A 25,712-nucleotide genomic window follows, 5' to 3' on the forward strand; every position below is an offset into this window, starting at 1 on the left:
GGGTTTTCTCTTTTTTTCCTTTTTAATTTTTTTTTTCCTTCCTCCGCTCCAACATTTCCTGTACTGAGGATAATGACACCAAAGGGTGTTAAATTGGTTCTGAATGTCCACCTCTGGCTGGCCACATTCTTGTAACGATTTCATTAGCCTGAATTATCCACTTTATTTTCTTGTAATGGGATTAGCTGTACTTGAGGCAGCTGAAGACCAGAGGGGGAGAAAGTGGGGGAGCGCGTCCGCTGTGGATTTCATTAACTCACCCCGGCAGAGGCGTGGAACTGACCAGAATGTGCGCCCCAGGCCAGGGGTGGCGTCCTGATCCTCTCCTTCCAAAAGGAAGAAGGAACACGAGCTGTTCCAGTGGGCTAGCTCGGCCCGAGGGAAAACAGGGGTGCCTGGGTCTGGCTGAGGGATGCCTCCCCGGGGATAGTTTTTTCCAATTATCTTGTAAAACTGGTGGGTCATGTGGGTAAGATGGAGAGCTGCTGCTTTTTTTTTTTCTGGGCACCAAGAATCACAAGATCACATCTGGCTCTCTCAGCAATTGGCTGAGAACTCCTGGGGGTCCACTGGGAGGGGCCTGCCTGGCCCAGCCTGCTCTTTCTCAGCTTCAGCCTGAAACCCCATAAGGGCTTGGAAGCGGTCCCTCACTTGGCACCAGCGCAGATCCTTTTAATGGTTGTGAGCACCCTTGTCTAGGGCTTCCATTTCTTCGTTCCCCTTATACGCCGGGAATCCTCCATCCAGCAGCCTCGTAGGGCGGGGCCGTCATTTCTCAGGTGAAGAGCTGAGCCTGGGGAAGGTGACATCACATGTAGAGCTAGGATCGGGACCCATGTCTGACGTCACACTTCCATTCTTTCAGTGATGCTGGGACTTGGCCCCTCATGGGCAAAACTAGACCTCTGCAGCAGCTCCCCACTTTCAGAGCTCCGGGCGAGGTAGAAGCTTTGCTTCACTGTGTGCGCTCCAGCCTTCCATGATCATTGCCTGACCTTGCTTCTCCCAAATTGTATTCCACAGTTGTGTCCCGAGAGATGCTAATAGGTTTTCTTGTTTGGGGGTAGGAAGGTTCAATGGCCAGATGAATTTGAGAAGTACTCTGTCTTCTCCCTCACCCTTCCAGATCCACCTTCCATGTACCTAATACCTTAAAAGCACTGACAAGGTCTGCAGCAGAGAAGCTTGCTGAACTGTGTTTAACCAGCTAGCTCTCAAATTTACTTAATTCCAGAAGACTTATTACACAAAATACCTCTTAACATCTTTCAGGACAAACTTGGAAGCTACTGTTTTTAAAGAGTTGGTCACCTTTGATCTTAGAACTATTTTTATGACATCTTCTGCTTAAGGACAACACTTAGGTTCAGCAGACAGTATCCAGCCTTCAGTGGCTTCTCAAATCCTTCAGCCGTGCACGGATGGACCCCCGCTGGTTAAGAGCACAGGCCTTCCAGAGTGTGTCTGTTCTTTCCCAGCACGGAGTTCAGCATCTGCACTCAGGACGCACTCGGGAAATAGTTGCCCAAGAATGAAGGACCCGTGCTAGCTGAATGACGAGGCATATTCAAATTGTTTCCATGCCTCAAATCTGAGTCTGTGTCCTGGAGGATGGGGGTTGGGGGCGGGGAGCAATGATTCCTTTGGTGAATGTGTCGCCAGAAGTGGTCCATGCCTGGAGTAGATGCTGGAGAGCAAAGTGCACTGGGAAGACCCTCTCTGTCTCCCGGAACTTAGACCCCCCCCCCCAACCGCCAGGGCCACATTATGTGAACCCAAGCCAGCAAGGGGCCGTTGGACTGCCAGCGGCCGGGAGAGGCCCAGTCCTGGCTAACAAGGAGGGGAGGAAATTTCATCACTTTGGAAGTAGAGCAGCCTCTCTGATCTCTGGAACCACAGCAGAACGGGAACTCAGGTGTGCAGGTGACGGACAGGCCCCCCACAGGCTGTGTGTGTTGCACTTGGTGACACGGTGTCTAAAATGTTTCGACTCTGTTACCAATATTTAGAAATTGCATTTCTCCAAAGTATCTGGACAGTAGGACGGTTTAGAAGAAAGAGAAGAGCTGACAGTTCTGGACCCAGGCATCCAGCTGGCCGTCCAGACTGGGGCTGAGTGGTCCCTGCCCCCTTCTGGTGGAGCAGGGACCCTGAACCTAGAGCGGGTTTCCACTCCCCTTGCGTGTGCCTGCGTGTCGCTCTCCTCCTTCAGTCCAGCCTGGAAACGCCTCCACCGGGGTCACGCAGCTGGTGAAGACCAAGAGTCAGGCCAGAAGCTTCCATTCCTCGGGGCCACATGCCCTCCTTACAGGAGCTAGCTGCAAGAGAGAGTGTGGGCCCTGCCTGGAACACGGGCCCCGACTCTGACTCAGAGATACCATTTAACTGCTCGGCCCAGGAGTCCTCATCTCGAAAACGAGAGGGTCACGCTTGCCTGGAAAGGAGCCATGAAAGGCTATTGAGAAAAGCTAAATGCTGTCCTCCGCGCTTCCTTTCTCACTTTCTTGGAAACCGGGCCATTTTTCAGCCTCCAAGAGGCCAGAGTGAAAGGGAGGATTGCTCTGATGGAGACGAGGTAACCTTTCCACATCCGGCTCTCACCGCGATGAGTGGTGAGTAATTGGAAAAGTTCGGTCTAAAAGCCACCCTTTAAAAAGAGAGCGAGCAAGAGAGAGAACAAAAGAGGAAGGAACTGCATGTCCAAATCGGTCTCCGTTAAACGTCTCTGGGAGCCAGTGCCCGACGAGGCTCCGGTCCACAGGGTACACACGCTCCCCAGCTTAGCCCTCTGGGGGAGGAGATACCGGCTACAGCAGGGCAGCCATGGCCAGGCTCCCTGCTCGCGTCTGCTCCTTGGCCGAGGCTGCCTAGAGGGAACCTCCAGAGATGTGTCTTCTCTGACCCAGCGGGGCTCGATTCTGAAGCTCACTGGCCCGTTCCTAGACCCCCCAATAAATCCTAGAGCCAGTCCCATGTTTGCTTGCTGCAGTGATTGCGCTGTAATCGACAGGACGCATGTGGGTCTCTTGGAAGGAGTGGTTCCCCCGAGGGCCGCACACTCCTGTAATCACCTGTGGTACGTGAAGACGCATCCTCAGGACAGAAGGACTGTGGGTTCTGCCCCCAGACGTGACCACATGGCTCCAGTAGCCAGTGCTTGCTCAGTATAGGGACCTGGCCCTGGGGTAGGACACTGAAGGCCAAACGCGTGGCAGAGTGAATGTGAGAGTGCGTGCTAGGCACAGGCCTGGACTCTACAGACACAACAGGGACTAAACTCAGCCGTCTTGGAGTGTTCGTTCTATTTCTAGAACAGAGAGGGGAAAGACAAGTAAACAGGTCATTTCCGACAGTGCTCAGATGTGACAGAGTGGCCCGTGAGGTAGGGAACAACATTGGATGGAGTGGCCTCTTCGGAAAGGGGGCGTTTGAGCTGAGATCAAATGACAGGAGGGAGTCAATGGTGGGCACATCGAGGTAAGGAGAGGTCTAGGTCATGAGAAGAGTGGGGTCAAAGGTTCTGAGGTAGGCATAATTTCGGCAGTTTTGGGTTTTGGACGCATTGCAGCAGTGGGAGGTTGGGGTGTTGGACCCTGCGCCCAAGCCTCTGTGTACTGCAGAAATCACTTATCGTAGACGATAGGGGAACGAGTTTGTGCCTCTCCAAGCCTCAGCTGGGGCCCTTATCCACGTGGGGACTGTTAAGAAGGCCACAAGACGCGATACCAGGCAGAGCAGCTGCCCCCCTGCCACGTTCACTCCCCTAGTGGGAATCACTGGTGGGTCCGCACGTTCACGGGGAGACCCTTCTGTAGGATGGTGGGCACAGAGGGGAGAGATCGGGAGCCCTGACCTGTGGCCCCTAGTTGGCTGAGATAAGAAGTTTGATTGCAAAGTCCTTTTGTGTCTGCAGGATGGGGGGAGGGTACCCTGCCTGCCCATCAGGCGAGTGTCCCCTGAGAACAAGGTTGATGTCTAACCCACAGTCGCCTCCCTCCCGGCACCTGGTACCCGGGGAATGTCAGGCCGGTTGTTGCTGCACAAGACATTGTAAAATGCTGCTTGTAAACGCTGAATGATCAGAGGCACAAGGGGACAAGCCACCTGCTTGCCCCCCCCCCCTCAGCTCATTGCCACTTGTGGGACCTTGGATAGGACGCTCCACCCCTTTGGTACATAAGGACTTGCTGAGTGACCTTGGAGAAATCCCATGACTTCTGAGACTCGTTCTCTGCACTGACAGAAAGGGAGTGGCGGTGCCCACCTCCTAAGGCCATTGGGAGATCGTGTCCAGCAGATGCTTCATGTGCTGGGGGGCCCCACAGCCCGGAAGTCCCAGGGGGACGGCTGGATATGCTGGTAAATTGGAAAATTGGTGCTGGTGGTGGGGGTGTATTTGAAAGCCTTGTTTTGCCAAGAGATTTAGCCCTTTTTTCTTACCTCCAGAAGGAAGGGAAAGAAGCCTGGGGCTTATTCTTACCACAAACCATCCCTTTATCTTGTCGAGACCATGCTGTTGTGTGACTCTGGGTCCCTTGGGTGACAGCTGGTATTTTTTTTCCCCCCTCAGCAGTGCATTGAGCGCAGGTGGAAGAGAAGTCATGCCAACAAACTTCCCCACGTGACTCGGCACTTCTGCTGGGCTGCGGGTTCCTCTGGCAGATCCAAAGAGGAGAGTGTGATAAGGACTTGGGTCCTGGGAGCAGAGGGGCCGAGGCTCTTCAAGGTGTGCCCGACCCCCACTTGGTGTCAGCATACAGGTCAGAGGGGCAGGCCAGCCTCACAGTCCGCTCATGAAGCCCCAGAACCCGGGCACCAGAGCAGCGGCACGACCACTTCAGACAAGGAGGGGAGCGAGAGGAGGATTCACCCCTTCTCAGGAGCAGAGCCAAAAACCCCAGCCAGGGCTGGAGTCCGGTTGCGGGGTTCGCAGTGAGCACGGAGGGAGGAGACCCCCACGTGCACCCACGGCACACGCGCGTGCACACACACACACACACCCACGTATTGTGTCTGTGTTCAGGCCTGTAGTGCAGACCTGATTTGCATGCCCAGACCTGTTTAGGAGGGCTGGGCATAATTGGCTCGCCTCGCTCCACACCTCGCACCCCCTCCCACCTCTCCCTCCCCTCGCTCCCTCCCACCCCTGCACATCTCGGAAGAAATTAGAAACGTGACAACAAACTCCAGTCGTGGAAAGCCCACCGGTGTGCCGGCAGTCCTGCGCTGTGGGTGCGGCAGAGGGGGTGGGGCTGCGGCGTGGGGAAGTAATTGGTGAACCCAAGGTGAATGAAGTAATTGGAAAAGTGAGGTGTGAGTTTGTTATAAAGTGTGAGCGTGGTGGGGGAGGGAGGGAGGGCCACGTTTAAAAGCCCGGTATGTCCTCTTTATTCACAGCTTCTGATACAGTAATTGCTATTTTGTGGTTTCTATTATCTACACAGTGGGGAGCGCACGCGGCTCCTTCCCCAAGCGGCGGGGTCTGGGCTGGGTGGCGGGGGAGCCCCTGGGTGCCCCGCGACTTCCCTCCCTCTCTGGTCCCTGGCGGCCCTGCCCGGCCTCCCCCAGGTGGCGGCCTCTGCTCCCCAGAGACGAGGGTACATGCAGAACTTCCTTCAAAAGCCACTCTTAAAAATGGCTCCGTGGACCTTCCTGTCAGATAAGAACCTTAGTAATGGCTGGTATTTATATATCGCTTATCTCCAAGGAGCTAAAGGTACTTCATCGATTTTCCCCCCCAACCTTTTTTTTTTTTTTTTTTTTTTTGCTTTTTAATTCGCTTTCGATATCGCACCAAGATCATTAGTACCAGCCTTATATTATCCTGCACAGTCACACAAGCGGCCGGAGTCGGCCGCCTTCCCAGCATTGTTCTCGGGCCGGGGAAAGGGGCAGCTGGGAGAAAGCGCATGGCCAGGGGACGGGGCCTGGTCGCCTGGCCGCTCCAGCCTCTGGTTTCTCTCCCCTGGGGAATCCAGACAGTTACACCTGGAAACGGTGTGTTTAAAAAAAGGCCGAGTACCCCCCTGCCCCTGGGCACCCGGCCATCAGTGACTGGGGCCACGGCAGCAATCGTGGTGTCTCGAAGCCTCGCCCGTTCATTTCAGGGCTTCCCAGACATCGGGAAGCGCCTTCGAAGATCTGACCCTAATCTTGCAGCTGCCCCTCAAGGTCCGGCTCTCTCTCGCGCTGTTCTTAGAGGAAAGGAGGAAACGTGCTCATCGGGACCGTTTCCCAGGTCCCCTTGAAGAATAACGGGACTTCTGAAGCCATTTTCTGTGCCGCGCAGACGGGGGCTGCGACCTGCCTGAGGCCCCCCCCAGCTGCCCGGGACAGGAGCCCTGGAGCCGTGTGCTTGGTCCCTCGTGGCTGCAGGGCCTCTCTCTGCCATGGACCACCCCCCGCAGAGCTCTGAGATGCCACGTCTCCGGGCCACGTGAGCACACCGCCTTCAGCCTCTGCTCATCAGCTTTTCTCTCTACCTTTTAATTATTTTCTTTGCCTTTCTCCGGACCCTGAGCTGCTTGCCATGCACAGAGCATCCGCAGCTCGTGGTGTGCTACAGCGGGAAGAGTGCACCTCAGCCATGCCCCCCCCCGCCCCGCTCTGTCACGTACACACTCACATCGGCTAACTCACCACAAATTTAGTTGAGACTACGAGGAAATCTGGGCAGAGGCCATCGGGACCATCAAGGGACAGGACTGAAATCCCTGCGGGCAGAGACTGCCGGTTCACACATGGCAGGAGTGGAAGGAACTGGGACTCAGTCTCCCTCTCTTGCCGTGAGGTGTTGACTAAGTCACTAGAGCCCTTGGAGTCCTTGCAGGCCACTCCTAGCCACCCCGCTCCGCCTTTATGCCTCCAAAAGAGACCCCCAGTCCAGAAGGTGGCCAGACTGCATCCAGGTAACAGAAGGACCACGAACCACTTCAGGGGAAGGAAAGCTCTGGCTCATGTCCTCAGCCTGCCCCTTGCTAGCCAGAACCGCTGCTCCCTGAGCGCAGTCTCCCCATCCGTGAAATGGGGGTGGCATGACTACTAAGGAACACGTGTGCTATTTGTACCTACCCTGTGGCCCATGCCACGTCCCCCTCAACACAGCCCTTGGGGTGTCGGTGGTAACATACCAGTGGTCGTGTCTACGACCCAGGGCTACCGTGGGCTTGTCTGTTCAGTCCAAAAATGCCACCAGGTGTCCCCTCCAGGCCAGGCAGCGGGCTCCTGGCTGCGGATCCCCTAAAGAGCAAGATAGATGTGGTTTCTGCGGTTGCAGAACTGAGCACCCACCTCGGGGTGGTGGAGAGCGCATTGGCACCTATACTGCAGGGCCCTAGTGGAGAAACGTGGTGAGCCCTGACTGCAGGTGAAGGGGGGGAATCAGGCCAGGCCGGTGGGGGGGGGGGGGGGGTTGAGCATAGGCTGCTTGGAGTAAGCAGTGGTGAAGCCAAGGCTTGCAGGAGCCTGGGGCAGGGTCGTCGCACCCTTGTCCGCAGGGCGCCCTGCGTGGCCTGGACACGTGGGAGGTGCTGGCTGAGGCCTTCTCTTACCTGCTGAGTCTGAGTGCTGTCATCCTCGGGTCCTCCTGGCCATCAGACGCAACATCCCTGCGGTCCCCACATCTCTGAAAAACTCGGAGCCATCGGACCGTTTACCTGAAGGAGACTATGTGGAAATTCCTCTGGCCGCTGCCCTCCCCGGCCGCGGCTCTCACCAAGAGGCAGTGCCTGTCATGGGACGCTTTGGCCTTTAGGTGGCAGAATAAAGCAGGCTTTGCAGGCTCGAGGACTCTGGCCCTCCCACCTCACCTTCTTGCTTGTCCCCACCTGCCCAGCCTCCGGGCCCCAGCCGCGCCCCCTCGCGCCCCCTCCTCCGAAGGAGCCAGAGCCTCAGCCAGGCCAGGAAGACTGACAGGGCTGCAAGGCCTACCCGCTCCGCCCCTCCCCTCCCCAGGAGGCCAGCCTCCTCGCTAGCCTGGGGGGAGCTGCTGGGGGGGCTCGGAGAGACGTGCGGATTCATTTTGAGGAATCATAATGCCGCATTTACACACCATCCTGCCTTCGGAAATTGGGCTGGCAGATGCCTGGTCATGCTGGCGGGGCTCCGGGTTCGCGCCTCGGATTTAGCTTATATCATTTCACGAGAGCTTACGGCCTTTACTGTGTTTTTACCCAATCGGTCTTTGGCCCCGAAGCATCCTCGGCCGCTGAGTGTGTGCGCCGTGTGCCCAGCCACCTGCAAGTGTGCGCAGCTTTTCAAATAAAATAACACCTCTTCAGATCCCGTGCACATTAAATATTTATCCGCAGCCATTTGTGCATATATATTTGATAAATGGACATCGGGATAGGGTTGGGGTGGGGGGAGCGAGACAGGAGAGCCAGAGAGACCTGATCCTTTTGTCCGGGCATTTCTCGAACGTTGATCTGAGAGGAGAGGGTGGGGGAGAGGGCACGGGATGGTCCAAGCTGTGTTTACCTGTATGATTTCTGCCAGGGGGAGCCAAGCCGTTTTCTCCTCCAGAGCTTTGCCTGACTTCAGATTCGCAGATCTCGAAACTATAGCCCAGAGGGAGGGGACGTGGGGTTTAGAGGGAGTAGCTGTGTGTTGTTCTGGCACAGGGCACTGGAGAAACATCCCGGGGCCCGGGACCAGGAGCGGAGACTCGTCCTGCTCGCTCCACACAGGGTTGCCTTGTGCTCAGCTCAGCCGTGCGGGCGGATTCAGGTCAGGAGACCCTGCTGACTTGGCGTCCGGATCCCAGGCTCGTGCACACAAGCAGCCCTGTGCCCTGGCCACGGGTGTGCAGGGCTGCACCACCCCCCAGCCCCCACCCCTGCCAGATAGCCCCACAGGCAAGGGGAGGCCAAGTGTGCCAGCCTGTCAGAGAGGAACCAAACATTCTCCGCCAGCATCTCCAACCCGACCATCCCTCCCTGCCCAGCGTGATGGCAGGGATCTGAAAGGGGAGAGAAGGACAGTCATGGCCCCAAGCACGTGCTGGCCAGTGGGGAGGCAGCCCTGTTGTACGGTGCATGCACGTGCATGGGTGTGGGTGTGTGTACACGCGCGCATATGCCCCCTCAAGTACTTCTAACCAGAAAGGAATCATGTGTGAGAGTGGGTCCTACCCTCCCACACATACCCCAGCCCCTTTGCAGGCCTCCATTCTTAAGCTGCTGCATTTTGCCTTTTGTTTCTAGCACCTTCGGGGAGCTGAAGACCGTCCGCTTGCCAAAGAAGATGACCGGGACGGGCACACACAGGGGGTTCGGCTTTGTGGACTTCCTCACGAAACAGGATGCAAAGGTGAGACAGAGCCCTCCCTGGCCCACCCCGACTTCGGTTCTGAGCCCTTAGTAGGAGAAGCAGCTAAACCTCTTAATGGATGAGGGCTTGTCACGGCCCCGTGTGGTTCTCCTGCTTGTTCCCTGACCCTGCTAATTTGTGCAACTCTCTCGGGAAAAAAGGCCCTGGGTTTTGTGCTTGGAGGAAGGGTTAGTTCTGTGTCTCCTGCCCTCCGTCCCTCCCCAATGTGACATCCTCAGGAATCTGGGGATACAAAGTAGGGAGGCCAATGGGTTTCCCGGGCCTCCCCAGCTCACACAGAGCTCCCTGGTCATGAGCGCCTGGAGGCAGATAGCGTGGGAGAGGCCATGCAGCGTGGCAGGGGCTGGGGGCCAGCACTTGGGAATGTGGACATGTCCGCAGGGACCCACATGTGTTTTCCCTCAGCTTCCCGCTTGTGGCCAGGGCCTCTTGGTTGTGCCGGTTATAGGTGAGGTCATCCCAGGCATGTGTATAAGCACAGGTACAGAATTTTCCAGGCTCCTTGGAGACAGAATCTTTCACTTTGGAAGCAAAGTGTCCTCTCAGATTGGGGCACGGGGCAGCATGGGGCTGGGTTGGAGAGTGGGGGTCACTCTTGTGGGTGCGGGGCCCAGCCCAGCAGCAGATGTGGGATGTGGGAGCAGAGGCGGTGTGGTCAGGGGGCCCGCTATGTCTGGGGGCTCCCTCAAGAGCCTGTGCCTTTCCCCTCTACTGGCCTCCTCTTTCCTCAAGGGTGCGGTGAAGTGACAGACGGGATCCCTCCTCATCTCACGAGGTGTCCTTCGGGAAAGCAGGGGTGTTGGTTAGAATCACCCGTTGGCCTTTAGCGAGCTGCCGTCACCAGAAGCCCAGTGGGTGGAGCCGAAGGTGACATCTCAGGGACGCAGCTGCAGCCTTTGTGGGCCCTGGGAACACGCACAGGCACAGAGGGCACTCCTGGGACCTCGGGGAGCCTTGCCAGCCACCTTTGTCTCGGCGTCTTGAACTCAAGTGCCTGTTTTGTTGACACGTGGCCGCATTTGTCCGGACATCTGCTCCCCTTTCTTCTCAGCTGGCAGCCTTTCCCTTGCCTCCTGTCCGTGGCAGCAGGGGCAGCACCCCCGTGCGCAACAGGCCCTGCCTGGCCTCAGTTCCCGTCAGCAGGGACCCGCGTTGGGGGACCCGTGTTGGCTCGGAGGGCAGTCGCAGAGGGCAGCCATCCAGAGCGCTTTCCCATCGGCGGCTTGGCCTTCCGAGCCTGCCTCACACTCCAGGTTCCTCAGCTGTAAGACGGCAGTGGGAACCGGGTCCCAGCCTCGCAGGGCGCAGGCGGACGGCATGCGTGAGACCCTGGCGTGCTGTGCGGGAGCCCAGAGGGTCGTTGCCTCGCTGTGTGACCTCCAGACCTGCTGCCTTGAGGGCCGCTGTGCCTACGTCCCAGCCGGAGGGGAGGGAAGCCCAGGGCGGTGTTTTCTCCCTGGCCTTCCATCGAGCTGGAGGCTTCTGAGGGGCTGGACAGTGAGGGTGCCGAGCTGTTGTTGTCACCTGTCTGGTATCGGGGGTCCTGCGTGAGATCGTGAGCGGGGGAGAAGAGAAGGGGGGTATCTACTCCTGCCTCCAAGAGCTGCGTCTTCCGAGGGGGCTCGTTACAGCACAGACTCGGAAGCCGGCCTCTGCCTGCGTTGGAATCCCAGTCCCGCCGCTCCCTGTCGTGTGACCTGGGGCATGTGCCTTATGTTCTGTGGGCCTCGGTTTCCCTCCTTATGAGACGGTGATAGGGTTTTCCTCATTGAGTTGTCGTGAGGTTTGGATGGCGCTGGCCCTGTTAGCTGCAACCATGAGGAAGGTGGTGTCGGGGGCGCCGATCTAAGAAGGAGGGGGGATGGGACAGAGCGGGGAGAAGAGGCATCCGAGCCCCGTAGCCGGAAGGCAGTCGTCTTCTACACAGCGACCTCTCTCCGGGGCAGAGGCTGCTGTCAGAACGGACATGGCTCTTGGGGCTGGAGGGTCAGACGGGGCTTGGGCTCCCGGCCTCCCATTCCGTGTGCCACATCGCCGGGCTGGGGTCAGGGCAGCTGTGTCCTCCGGGATCCCTGGGACAGAAGGGGCCCCTCAGGTAGATGGGGCAAGGCGAGTGCCCAGCTGGGCAGCTCTTGTCACCAGAGCCGGGCTACAAAAGCTATTTCCCAAGGCCCGCCAGCCCAGCCCTGGGGATCCACACAAGTGGCTCCCCCCGACCCCCACCCTTTCCCCGCCTCCCATTCTGGGCTCCGGGAGGAAAAAGGGCAGCTGAGGACAGGGAGGACTCGACCCACAGCCCCTCTGGGATTGGGTCCTCCCGCCCCTTGGCTCTGACAGGCGGCCAGCCAGGCTCTGGGGCCACCTGTGGCCCTCGCATCCCCCCGCAGCAGCTCTGCCCTACGGCTGCCACCCTACGAGCTGGCCCTCCCCGAGGTGTGAACCCACCGGGAGTGAGCGTGTCTTCCCTGCGGATAGCCTTTTGCTCTTTTTGCCTCCCGGGGAAGCTGCTTCTCCCTCTCCTTCTCCGTGTCTGTCTGAAGAACTTTATTGTTTTCCGAGGGGCACATTTAGCGTCTGCCGCTGACCCAGAGAGGTGTGCGTGCTGCACGCTGGTGAATAGAATTCCGACCATGGTGCAGATCAAGCCAACGCGAGGGTGGGCGTGAGGCTGAAGAGGGAGCGCGAGGCCATAAGGAGACCTGAACTGAGCACCCCAAGATCTCGGTCTACTACTGCAGAAGGAATTTGTGGGAATGCTAAGGGAATCTGCCTCCCTGATCTCAGTTCCCCCAGTGTGCTTCTCCCCTGTGGCTTTCCTCCTTCGGAAGCGCTTGAGGAAGGAGACCTCCTTTAGAAGCCTTTCCAGGGCTCCACTGATCCCTGACCCACGCGAATCCCTCCTGTGGGCTCACTCCTGTTGCCTGGCTGGACGCCCTTCTGAAGATGGAGGTCGTCACTCTTGGCATCAGCAACCCTTGAACGCGGCATTGGAGCCTCCCCCTGGCGGCTTGGGCAGTGCTCAGATCAGAGCTGGGCGGGGGGAGGCAGGATGGGTCACGAACAGTAGATTGCACAGTGAGGAGTCTGGAAAGCAACCGAGGAACTGATGGTTTCTAGGTGGGGCTGGGGTCCAAATCCAGCTGAGTCGGCTCCCAGTCCAGTGCTCCTTCCCCAGCATCAACCAGCCCATTCGCCAACCGGCAGAGGAGAGAATTAGGCCTGGTCGGTCCCTAGAGGCACCCCCTCAGCACCACTGTCTGCTGGGGCCCCAACATGCCCCCATCTGTGCCGCCCCTGTGCCCGGCACTGAGTCCTCTAACCTTTCTGCATGACACCGTGTCCCGCCCCCTGCATGTGATCAGGAACTGTGTCATCCGCCAGGCTCCTCTGGGTCAAGCACACACCCCCAAACTGGAAAGAATCCGAGGCTCCCCAGAGGCTGTGGTGGCAGAGCTCGGGGTAACCAGGCAACTGATGACAATAGCCAGAGGCTCCCGTGGCCAATCGTGCTGGCTTTGTATGTGACATGCACACATGTGTTGTACACCACACCGCATCATCTTGCCCCAGCCTGCAGCAGCCCCGGGAACAGGGTGGGAAGTTCGCATCACTCCTTCTGCACGGCCACCGAGCTCCATCTGTGTAGCTGCTGCAGAGCTCCGTGGACTGATCCCCATGAACCAAATTCCATGGATCGATCCCCGTGAACCAACCAGAAGCCCGGGCTGTGGGGGGGCCTGGCTTCCAGCCAGGCTCCGGGGCCGAGGTGCTACGCAGGAGACCCATCCCCCTTATCACAAGGTCAGCAACCTGGCACATTGTCCCATCCTAGGACACTTGTGGGCTCTCGGTATCCGGGGCAGTAAGCGTCAGTCCTTCTGGAAGTGCCCCTGTTCCCTAAAACTCCAGGGTGATGAGCTGATGTTTCTCAAAGAAGTTCCCCCTCAAGGTGGAGGGGAGTGGGAGGGATGGAAGCTGACGAAGGAAGACTGAAGTCAAGGACTCGACGCGTTCCAAATGGTCTTCCCTGGGTGGCCTGAGTCTGTCTCACATGCATGCTCTCAGGAGCCACCCTGAGGTTTCCAGAAGGGTAACATCTTGGCATTGATCTAAACCGTCAACTTCTCAAAGCCTGTCTTTGGCAGGGGGTGCTAGTCATTCCCATTTGTCACTCTCCATCCTCCTAGGACTCCAGGAAGTTAGCGGTGGGTGGCATTTGACACCTGAGGACACTGGGGCTCAAAGAGGGTCAAGTCACTGGCCCCGGGATCATGCAGCCGGGACGGGGCAGAGCCGGCCCGCGTGCTGACCAGATGCCGAAGCCCATGCATCCAGGGCCCGCCCTCCGCGTTCATCTCACTTACTCTGAGTGCCAGCCCCTCTTCTCTCCAGCGCCCAGCAGAGAGGACTTGCCGGTTAGAGACGTTCTGGTGGGGCTGGGGGGCAGAGCATCTCTTGGGAGCACACCCAGGCTGAAGGGAGCCCCCCACCCCCAGAGAAGGGGCGAGCACCCCAATATCAGCCCCACCAGCGTGCATGTCAGCTTCCGGTTCCCCGAGCCCGACTGCAGCCTGGCCTCGGAGAGGGCCCCCGGTAGCCACTGGGGTTCTCTTCCGCAGCAACCCCCTCCTCTGTCTTTGCCCGGAGCAGGCTGGTCCCGGGAGAGAAAAGGATGGGAAGAGCAGACTCGCAGCCCAGAAACCAGAATATTAATTTTTTTCCCATGCATGCGCCTTTAATTTTTCCCTTCCCGAGCCCGCCGCGCCTTTGTACTTTTGCAGTTGCAGCTGTTTTTATTTGCCGCCGCTGCTGTTGTTTTAAAAGGTCTATTTTCACATGGAATGTTATCCAATTAGCAGAGCAATGTGTTGGCTTAAATAAACACTTGGGGGGAGCCGGCAGTAGGGAGACGTGATGGCGGCTGGTGTTGGCAGGCAGAGCTGTTCTCACCGTGGTAAACAACCACGGCTTTAATTGTGGGGGCGCTCCAGTTAATGTGTCCCTCCCCACGTCTCGCTTCGGCACCGTGCCGGGGAAGGGGGGTGGGGGGGACGTGGACCCGTGCCCCCTCTCCCCGCCCCAGGGTTGGGCTGCTGCTGAGGGTTTTGTCAGTGACCCCCATCGGGCCCGGCCGCACCCACGCTGTCACCTTGCAGACTCTGCCGAAACCAGCCCAGTGCTGGGGAGGGCGGACCGTGAGGGAGCCGGACGGGGCTCCTCCGAGCGGGGATGCCCGGCTCAGTGCCGGGTGCCCAGTGCGGCCCGCGCAGGGCTGAGCCGTCTCGCCTGCCCTATAAACGATGATCGCCATCAGATTATCCGCGGTGTGCGCTCTGCACACGTTTGCTTAACTGAGTGGAAGAAGGGAGTAGAGCACAGTCTCCGGGGGCCTGTGGGAGTGCAGCAGGGTCCGAGGGGCCATCGCCCTGTGGAAAGGAGGAGGCCGTGGACGCAGACGAGGGGCTTCATATCCCCGACCCCAGGTTACTCGTCCATCCGCACATCGGAATGCATACTACCTCCCCGAGGCAGCCGTGAAGGTGAAGGGCCAGGCCTGGACCTTGGCACATGGCACCGCAGAAAGGGCAGCAGCAGGGGTCCGAAAGGGCCGGGCCCCCAGGGTCAAGGCTGCTGCCTGGCTCTCAGATGCTTTTCGTCCCCAGACAGGTTAACTGCAAGCCAGCTCAGGAATCGGGGTTGATCCCCGTTTTCCTGTTCAGGCAGGTCCACGAATCCCGAGCCTTGCATTTCAAAGCAGGAAGTCAGGCTCAGCCAACGCATTTAGCATTTATAGGCTGAGAAGTCTGGGTCGGGACAAGCCCCTCTCAGCTTAGCAGGAGGACACCCTTCATTCATCTCCAGGGGATAAGCAGAGCTGTGAGCTCCCCCTCTGCCCCTGGGTGAAGGTCAGTCAGTTTCCAGAGTCTTTCTCTCACATCAGGCAGTCAGTCCCTGTAAGCCGGGAAAAACGACCCACCTTTCAGAGCTGGGCAACTCTCTCCCTTCCAGGGGCACCACTCATAACTTCTGAAAAGCTCTACTACCAACGGCAAAACGGGATCAGGGCTCAGACCCTCACCGTGTGCTGGGCACTGGGGGAAACGAATCATCGTGGTCTTATTGATTCTGCGGCAGCTGCGGGAGGTCAGGGTGCCCCCACTTCACAGTGAGAAAGGGGAAACCCAGAGAGGTGCCCCATCCGTCACAAAGCCGGAAGGCATCCGGGTCACATCACAGGCCCCACTTGGAGCCGAAGGCCATTAGCAGGCCATGCCGCCTCTTTGCCTGGTTGCTTCTGACCACCGGTGACCTGGCATTGGTCCCTTTATCTCTCCAGCAGTTAGAGGGGGTGCCTCACCTTTGTGTCCCCCACTGGCGTGTTAGCTCATGGTGGGTCCTCCGGGGAAGTCGAGTTGAACTGGATGGAATTGTGTGGATGAACGCAGGACAGGGAAGAGAACCAAGGCCCCGGCTATCTCTCTGAGAAACTTGTCCTCAGATCCCCGGGTTCCCCACTTGCGAAGGTCCAGGGTGCCAAATGGGGCCCCCCAGTCCCGTGCCAAGAGCCGCGCTCATTCCAGATATCAGCCCCCGCGTGCTGGCAGGACGCGCTTAGAGCTTGCTTTCGGGATTGTGAGTGCCGAAAGTCAGGGATGGAAAGGTTCTGCCCCTCAGAGCTCGGGGGCTGCCCAGAGAGACCCAGAGCGTACGTACAGAGTGTACAGGACCTCCTCCCGGAAGCATAGGCCCCGTGTTTTTGAGCCACCTCCGCAAAGAGGAGGAGCCAAGCCCCCAGCACTGCCAGCCAGGGCCCGGTGCTCCCGTTCCTGTCACTCGGTCCCATGCTCCCAGGCACACGTGGTCATTCTTGGCCATCTTAGGTCACACATGCTCCAGGCACTGGGGGCACAGATGGCCGGGCGCAGGTTGCTGTTGTTTGTGCTCAGGTGGATCTGACGTCTGCAGAGAGAGGCAGCCCGTCCACTCTGCAAGGCACAGAGCAGAAGGGGCTGAGAAGGGCCTGGGCTTGTAAAGACAAGAGTCCTGTCCTCAGGCACGGGCTGGGAGCCACACACCCATGGGACAGGAGTCCTGCCAAGGGCACCGAGTGGACTTCTTTTGTTGGGAGGAAGAGGTCTCTGTCTCCAGGGAGAGCTGCAGAAAGGTCAGCCCAGTGCTGCGCTGGCAGCCTTCCAGAGCCCTCCGTGTTCCGGGAAGATGGCTGCCAGGCCTGGTCACAGTCTTAGCCGATGGCTGTCATTCCCCTTCTACGTTAGCAGATTTTCTCAAAGTGGGCAGGGGAGGGAGGTGTTGCAGAAGAGACAGCTGGAAGCTAGGACTCTCGGTGCCCACAGTTAGTGGCTTAGGTCAGAGGAGATGAATGGGGTGTGATTCTGGGACAGCCAAGCCAGGAGAGCGGACGGTAGCTAGCTTGCGCTCCAGCCAGACCTGCTCTAGCTGGTGGAGTACGCCTCAATTCTGAGAGGGGCCAGGCCTTGAGACCTGCTGTCTGAGGTGAGAAGTCCATCTGCCCCCGGTCAAGGCAGAGGGACTTGGAGCCGCCAGCTGGGTCAGCAAACAGCCTCCTCCATGATGGTCCGAGAGGGATTTATGAAGGAGTAGGTAGGGCACGGGGACTTTCCAGGGACGCTGATGCCCCCAGGGGCCAGTGACAGTGCTGGGGAGGGACCCCAACGTGAGCTCTGGTCCTGGAAGAGAAATGTCCCCACCCCCACCCGCCCTCCCTCCAGGACTACTGGCATCTTGCAGTTGCTCACCCAAAACAGAAACCAGAAAGCCAGAGCCTAGTTATACAGCCCGTGGGAGTCGGCTGCAAAAGGCCAGAGAATGTTCCAGAAAGAAGCAGGAATAGCCAGCACTGGCCTGTTGGATGATGATGGGAAGTGGCTCCAGAGAGCAGGGGCTCCCCTTTTCTGTGATGTTCTCCTCCTGGCCAGTCGGATGCACCTTTCAAGTTCCCCTCGAGATCTTCAGGCTTCTGCAGTGACCCGAGTGGTGGTCTGGTGGCGTACCGAGTCCTGGTGGCCTGGGCACCTATATCTGTCCCCCGAGGTCCCCAAGTCATACCTATTAGGAACAAATCTTTTTCCCCCTCTCCATTGCCAGACACAAGACCCTATAGGCACCAAGTCACGTCCCAGTTGGAAGGCAGAGTGCGCCACACATACAGGCAGCCAAAGACATGAGTTTCTTGTTCCTGTCTTCCATGGTCGGTATCGTAGGAGTATGGAAGGACCACAGCAGGCTACTCAAGTCAGCCCTCTATCTCTGGCCAGGACCAAAGCAAGTGTCCCTTCCAGTCTGCAGACCCTCAGTGGAAGAGCCCCACGGTCGGCTCTGTGAATACAGTAGCCCCCTCCCACCCCCTTACCTATGGTGTATTACCTGCGGTCAGCCGCGGTCCAAAACCAGATGACCCTCGTCCAGAGACGGCCAGTGTAGCCGCCCGACACCCACATTGTGCACCTCGCTCATGCCCTCTCGTCTCACAGGCACATTAACCGCCCACGCCCCACAAAGAAGGGGGAGTTAGGACAGTAGCAGATTTTGAGCAAGACCACGTTCAGGTACTTTTATTAAAGTTTATTGTTACGGCTGTTCACTACTGTTGTAACTGTAGCTCTCTAATTGCAGTGTTATTAAATCTCTTACCGTGGTTAATTTATAAATGAAATTTTGCCGCTGGTACACCTGTAGAGGAAAAATATGTATGTGTGGGTTCCACACCGCCTGTGGGTCTGGGCCTGGGGTCCTGGAGTGTATCCCCCACAGATAAGGGGGAGCGACCTTATTCCCTGGGCACGACAAGGGACAGCAAGGAGAGAGGTCTTCCTTCCGAGGTTCAAGGCTGAGCTTAGGAGGCTGGCCTGCAAGCAGATGTTCATGGGGCGGGTGCGGGCTGGAGGCCGCACAGGCAGGACACAGGGAGGGCACCCGGCTGTCGTCTGTGAAGAGAGCAGGTTGTGGCCTGGGCCCACCAGCAGGTCAGCTGTGACAAGGGAGCGCTTCTGAGGCCAGACCGGAGCAGGTCACAAAGGCCCGAGGATGGCACGCACAGGGTCTGAAAGGGGAAGGAAGAAGCACGTGTGTAGGGACCTTGGCTGGCGCCTGTTTTCCTGTCCCTGGAATGGGAGAATAAAGCCTGTTCTCGTGAATAGGTTGGGAGCCTAGGCTTAGAGTTGCAACCCTGGAGGTCCATGATCTGCTTCCCTTTCATTCCCAGGGAAGAAAACAGGCAGCAGCAGCAGGGTTTGGAGAGAAGCACCAGGCCAGGAATGTCTAACTCCCCGCTTTTTCTGAGACACCTTCATTGCACCAAGTCCTGGGCGCCCCCAGATGAATGACGCCCCGAGAGCTGATTTGTCAGAGGGGGCCTGTGCCGCAGCTGAGGTTCAGGCTCTCAGGAGGAAGGTGACATGCGTCTCAGCAGGCCCAGAGGCTGGGGGGAAGCTACCGGCAGGCCCCAGGCCAGAGAGGCCAGGGCTGCATGTTCCCCTTGGCAGTGCCTAGAACCTTCCGTGCCTTCAGCACTAGCCTGAAGGCCTCTTGAGGGGGGGCTATGTCCTTCTCCTCACCCACCCCCCTGCCTTCTAGGACCCCCCAGATAAATAACAAGCTCCCCTCGGGCCCCTTTAGTGAACTAAGACAACTCTGGATTGTCCGAGGCCACTTTTAGCTTCGAGTCCCTGTACCCGCTGCCTGCGACATTTTGAGGCCACTACGTTGAACTTGCAAGGCAGCGGGCACTCAGGAAAGCGGCTCGGTCTCCTGTGAACCGGAGGGGACTGGGATGAGGGAGGCTAGTCCTGCTATTTTTGGAGAACTGCGTGCTGGGCTCCAGCACCAAATCATAAGAGCTTGTGTCCCACCAAATATTGTTCCGGTTTTTCGGTGGCGTAGGGGAGCAGAGGGCGTCCATAATAATAACCCCAGCCAAGGGTGCTGTTAGTCTTCACAGTCCACGGGCTCCTCCTCGCCACTCTTTGCTGCCGCCACTCAAGGAACCGGTCCCAGAGAGGTTAAGCAGCACGCTCGAGCTCACACAGCTTGCACGTGGTGCAGTGGGGATTTGAACCAGAGGCCCCCCAGCCTTAATGACTGTGCCACCTCACCTCTGGAGGTGAAAAGCCCTTCCAAAGCGGAGGTGAGAATTGGGAAGGGTTGCCATCAGAGGCCAGGAGAGGGAGTTTTTCAGCAACTGTGGCAGTGAACGGACCCCTCCCAGGCTCCATGGGCGCACAGCAGTGGAGAACGGGGTCGGAAGGAAACGCCAGTCTGAAGGCCGCACGCAGAGAGGGGCCGGGACCGGGGTGTCGTGCCTGAGGCCCCCTCCCTCCCTTCTCTCTGCAGCCCAGCTCCCACCAGCTGGAGCCTCGTGCCCACCCCCCACCCCCCCCCACCCGCCTGCGTCCCCGGGACTGCAGCTCCTCAGGGACCCGGATGGGGGGACGGAATACCCACCACGCCAGACTCCCGACTGACTTCTCGCCCCCAGCTCAAAACCCCAGCTCCCCCAGTCAGGCTGTCTCTCTGCAGTGCCAGCTGAGAACGCGTGTGTTTTAAAGCTCGGAATGGGCCATTTCGGCTCGGAGTCCAGATGCAGTTTTATGTCCGCGTGGAAAAAATGCAGAGGCTCTGCTGGCAGTCAGAAAGAGTTTTTTAAATTAAAGTAAAACAAAAGGGAGGGGGAGGAAGGGAGAAAAAGTTTCCTGCACCTGGCCCTTCTCAGAAAAGGGCAACGAGAACAGAGCATTTCTGTACTCGGACTGCATGTCTTTATTTTTTAAAAAGTGCATGTCCCACCAGTCCTCACCAGTGCTTTTCAGAGTTGATTGTTATGGAATATCCACTGCAGGTAACCCCCCGCCCCGGGCACATTGTGTGTTCATCCCACGATTAGCCCCATTTTACAGATGAGGAGACCGAGGCTCCCAGTGGGGCACCTGACTTACCCAGGGTCACCTCAACTGCTGTAATGAAGTACCACAGCCTGAGTGGCTGAAACCAACAGAAATTGACGTCTCCCCATTCTCAAGGCTGGGAGTCCCTGATCAAGGGGGCAGGAGTTGTTGGGTTCCTTTCAAAGGAAATCTGTTCCCCTCCTCTCTCCCAGCATCTGGTGACAGCAGCATTCCTCAGCCCCCTGTTTCCGCGGGGCACCGCCCACGTCTGTCTTCACATGGATGTCTCTTACGAGGCCACAGTCCTACTGGGTTAGGGGCCCGCCTTCTCCAGGATGCCCTCGCCTTTATTTGACTACACCTGCAAGGACCTGTTTCCAAATAGGGTCAGAACCCAAGGTCCCAGGGGTGTGGATGCCAACACCCATTCTTGAGGGGAGCCCGGTCCAGCCCGTAACAGTCACACTGAAGGCGAGGGCCAGGGGCAGCTCCGTTCCAGAGTGGAGCTCTCCTGGTCACACGCCACCTCCTCGCAGCATGGAGGAAGCAAGAGGGATGCATCCTGGTGGCCCCTCTTTTCGTACCGCATGGTGCTGAGGGCAGCCCAGAAGCACAGACAAAGACGCCACTGTTAGCCACTGTGGCTTCCCGACCTGACGAGCACCTGGGGCTGGCCCTGGCCATTCCCATGGCTGGCCCGCGGCCTCGCTGCTAGGAGAAAGAAATCACAGATGGGACAAGTCAGCAGTAACAGCGCAACCAGGACGAGAGCTAGCATCTATTGAGCACTTAGTGTATGCCCCACACATTCTAGGCATCTTCCACTTAATTCTTTCTCCTCTCCCTTAAAACCCTGAGATTGGAAGGCCATTAACATTCCCATTTCATAGACCAGGAAACTGAGGCCAGAGAGGTTCATTATCTTGCCCAAGGTCTTGAAGCGAGGAGGTACAGGACCTGCGCTGCCCAGACACAGTGGCTCTGGAGTCTAAGCCTGTGGCTTCTGTGAACCACAGGAGAGCTGCAGGGCGAGCCCCGGGGTGGTGCCACTTAGCCTGGGCCCTGGTGACATTTAAGAGCAAACTCATCAGTACCGCATGGTTCCATTCATCTGAAACATCTGGAACAGGCAGATCCAAGGAAATGGAAAGCAGACTCGTGGGGGCCGGGAGCCGGAGGCTGGGTGCCAGGGGCTGGGTGAGGGTGAGGAGCGACCAGTGCCGAGTGTGGGGTTTCTCCAGGGAGGATGGAGGATGACACGTTCCGAACTTGACACGGTGGTGGCCGCACAACTCTGACTGTCCTGAAAACCTACAAGCTGTGTACTTTAGAGGAGTGACTTGCATGGTGTGTGCCTTCTATCTCAGTAAAGCAGCCCCAAACACCAGAGAGGAGGTAGGCAGAACTTGGGAGGCCAGGAGCAGCGAAGAGCGGGAGGCCAGAGCTGCTGAGCCCGGGGAAGGAGCCAGCGCCTGGGAGGGCAGGGGACGCACTCCCCGGGGCTGGCGAAGGACAGAGCCACCAGGGAAAAGCGAGGGGCTTGTGTGGCTGGTCACCATGGCTAGGCAGGGCTCGGCTTTGTCCCATGGCGCTCCCCCGATGGCCCGGTGGGAGGTGAGCCGGCCCATGGGGTAGCCCTCCCCAGACGGGACACAGTGTGGGAGGAAGCCGGCCACGGGCCCAGGCACCAATTACAGGCAGATATATTGACGGCGCGTTCCCTCGCAGCTCTCTCCCTGGGAACGTAACCTGCTAATTGAGTTAAGTGCCCAGCAGCTCCCATACCCTTGCTAGAGAGCAGGTGTCACAAGGGCCAGAACCTGGCCTTTGAGCTTGAGGAGCCGGCATGGGGCAGGGGACGGCATGAGCATCTGCTATAGGTCTCCGCTAACTCGCCGTTTCATTTCCTGCCCTCGCACCCCCAGAGAGCTTTCCACGCCCTGTGTCACAGCACCCACCTGTACGGCCGGAGACTGGTCCTGGAGTGGGCCGACTCGGAGGTGAGCCTGCAGACCCTGCGGCGGAAGACGGCCAAGCACTTCCACGGTAAGCGGGCCAGGGTGCCCGGGGGTCTGTCCTTGCCTGGACGGGCTGCTGCCATCCCTCGACGGAATGCTGATCTGTGCAGACGGCGCCTGTAGCCTCCATACGCTTTGGCTGGGTTGGGTCATTGGGAAGGCCCTGGTCCCCCGCCTTCCGTCCTGGCAGGTGGCTGGCTGGCACTGCCACCCAAGGCTGCAGCTCACGTCTAGTTGCCCTCTCTACCCGGCACTCTCTGTCCAGGTCCCCTTAGCCAGCCAAGGAAGTCACTTGCACTGAAATCCCTACTCTCTGCCTCCTTTCCGGTGGACCCTCCTCGGTTACTCCATCTGAGGGCCGTCCACTCCCTGCCGGGAGCCCGCTGGTCACAGGACCTGACTCCCACCTCTCACACACCTTGGGGGCATCCCGTGGCCTCGCGGATTATTCAGTCCCTCCCCAGAAAATACTCAGTGAGCACCTGTTGTTCTAGCACAGGGGTGCAGCTGTGACCTGGCTGGGCAGCAGGTGCTAGTGGAAGAGGCCAGGTACGTTACTTGAGCGGGTGGTCTAGAAAGGTCTCCCTGCAGACGTGACATTTGCGCCCACGAGAGGGCTGCCTGAGCAGTGGGGACCTTGAGCTTGGCACCTGCAGAAGCAGAGAGGCCAGCGTGGCTGGAACAGGTAAGGTGGCGAGAGTTGGGGGCCGGCTTGCAACAAGTCTCATCCTGTCCAGCAAGGTGCTGGGGAGTCAGCTAGGAGGGGACAAGGGAAGGTCTCGAGAACACTGAGCCACACCAGGCGCGTGGAAGGAGAGTCAGGTACCCCCGACTGTCCCTCCCAGGGTGCACCCCTGCACTTGGGCTATCAAGGAACCTTTGAACTTGAATCCCATCTCCACGCCTCTCCCATGCATCTCAGAGGTGCATTCGGGGCCCGGCAGGAAAGGGGCAGCTGCTAGCCTCCTGCCCACTTAGGATCCTGTCGGCTTCGTGAAGGGTGCCCAGGAATAGCCTCCCCCGGCTGGGAATGCCTCTCTTCCTCCCACCTGCCCAGGAAAGCAGGCTTGGTAAAGGGGCTCCGTAGTCCCACGGCATCAGCCACGGCTGCCCTGAGGTCTCAGGTGGCAAGCTGCCTTCCTCCATCCAGGAGTCCCAGGGACAACTGGAGAGTTTTCAGCGCTCGGGGTTTCCTGGGTGGACCAGTTACCCAGGCGCCTGCCACTGGTCCCCTCACCCATCCCCACCAGGCAGTGGGGAGCCGCAGTGTGACCTGGGGGCAACCTGGGGTATTGGCTGCAGAGCCCACCCTTCTGCCACTCACCCCCGTAGGGATGGAGCATAGAGCCAGGATGTGACTGTTGCCTGTCCCAGCCAGTGACACTGGGTCTCCCCAGTCATGCAGCAGCGTAGGGGACCCCACAGAGGAGGCAGCCCTTACAGGGCTGGGAGTTTTCCAGTTGTTGGGCCCCATTGGTCTTGCTCTGGGCTAGCAAGCAGGGCCTCTGAGCAGTGTCTTGGGCGTGCAGACGGCCCCCCTCCCCCGAGGTTTGCTTCGAGCACAGGGCGTAGCCTTTGACTGTAGCTCCGCCTGTGGACCCTTCAGATACACCAGGGGCCTTTTCCAGCCCAGTCCCATGTGACCGCCCTGAGCGCGCGCAGTGGTGCGCTGTGCCTCCCCACGTGCTCTTCCCTCTGCTCAGAATGCTTGGCCCTCCGGTTTGTTTAAGCAGCCAGGGCCTGTGCAGCCAGTAAGGCCCAGCTCAAATGACACCTCCCCCAGCAAGCCCCCCCTTTCTCTGCCCCTCTCCTTCGGTATCCGCAAGGGCTCTGTCCTCCCTTCCTATACTTCCCTGCCGTGTCGTAATTTATTTCATTATGGTTTTCTCCTCGCTGGACTGATGCCTTTCCCCGCATGGACACTGTGTCCTTGGCTTCCTCTCTGGGTCCCCGTGCCCGGCCCCATGTCCAGCATAGGCCAGGCCCCCCCGTCGGAGGCTGGGGAAGTTACCAGCAAAAGTACACGAGCGACCGGAGGAATCAGGACTGAGTACACAGTCCCCAGCTCACAACTCAATAAGTCCCCAAATCCTGACGTGCAGAAAGGGAACCTATCCCTATTGACAGCCATTGACAGGCCCAAATGCACCCGTCGGCAAATGTTTGTGTAAGGGCCCTGCCCACGCCTCGCCTCCACCCGCCCCCAGGGCCGGCGGCCTGCAGGCTCAGCACTTCTCCCCCGCGTCGCGGAGAAGCCCCCTTCGATAAATTGAGTTCCAGAGACAGCGTTATTGCCTCACCCCAGCGGAAAGGCTCAGTCAGGGGCACCGCTGTGGGATCGGCCGTCTCTAGTATCGGCTGCAGGCCGAGGCCCAGACAGAGCAGGTGTAGTCCCAGCGGGAACAGAGGCAGTAGCATTGGTCCACGCGGGTTCCCGGGAATTCCCCAGCAGCCCTGTGAGATGGGCATGATGAGCCCCGGGTTGTGGTTTGTTTGTTTGTTTGTTTGTTTGTTTGTTTTAATTTTAGGATTTTATTTATTCATTTGAGAGAGAGTTCAGAGAGCATGAGCAGGGAGAGGGACAGACTCCCCCAGGAGCAGGGAGCCAGGTGCGGGGCTCGATACCAGGACCCTGGGATCTTGACCTGAGCCGAAGGTGGACACTTCACTGAGCCACCCAGCTCCCCCTTGATTAGCCCCATTTTACAGATGGGAACACTGAGAGCAACCAAGCATTGCAGTGACACGTGACTACTCCTGTTTATTAAGGACTCACTCCATGCTGAGGTCTGTTCTCAGTCTCTGACCTGCACCGTCTCACTGAGCCCCAGGACAGTGGCAGCAGCTCCGGGCGCTTCTGTCTCCGTTTTACAAAGAAATCGAGTGAGGCACTGCCTGTGGTCACGCGGCCGGAAAGTCACAGATTGGAGCTCTAGGCCAGCTCCAGAACTCTCACCCCACCCGGCCACCCTGTACTACTCCATACTAGCAAGTGCCGTCTTCCAGAAGTCTGGGGCTTTTTTTTTTTTTTAAGATTTTATTTATCTTATTTGACAGACAGAGATCACAAGTAGGCAGAGAGGCAGGCAGAGAGAGAGAGAGGAGGAAGCAGGCTCCCTGCTGAGCAGAGAGCCCGATGTGGGGCTTGATCCCAGGACCCTGGGATCATGACCTGAGCCGAAGGCAGAGGCTTTAACCCACTGAGCCACCCAGGCACCCCAAGTCTGGGGCTTTTATTAGACCTGGGTATATGAGTGTTTCCTGCATGGCTTCCTTCATCCTGACTCGTCCAGACCCTGAATGTAGACTGTCCAGAAATGGAGGCTGTGAATAACAGGTCATGATGGAAAATGTCAGACAGCCCTTTGGAATTAACACAGTGTGTCCTCCTAGAAGGCCCCAGGGGGTGCACATTACCGTGTCCCCGCTTATAGGCTGGGAA

General features: G+C 58.4%; 1 protein-coding gene across 1 annotated transcript in view; it reads left to right on the forward strand.

Moving 5' to 3' along the window:
• The window catches only part of RBM19 (RNA binding motif protein 19), a 120,039-nt gene that overhangs the window by 76,406 nt on the left and 17,921 nt on the right, over nt 1–25,712 (forward strand). Inside the window, exons 22-23 of the mRNA XM_082698907.1 lie at nt 9,204–9,309; nt 22,178–22,298. Coding sequence (XP_082555033.1) covers nt 9,204–9,309; nt 22,178–22,298 — 227 coding nt within the window. The remainder of the gene's footprint in view (nt 1–9,203; nt 9,310–22,177; nt 22,299–25,712) is intronic.

The sequence above is a fragment of the Mustela nivalis genome, assembly GCF_964662115.1.
Source record: "Mustela nivalis genome assembly, chromosome: 14".
NCBI lineage: Eukaryota > Metazoa > Chordata > Mammalia > Carnivora > Mustelidae > Mustela > Mustela nivalis.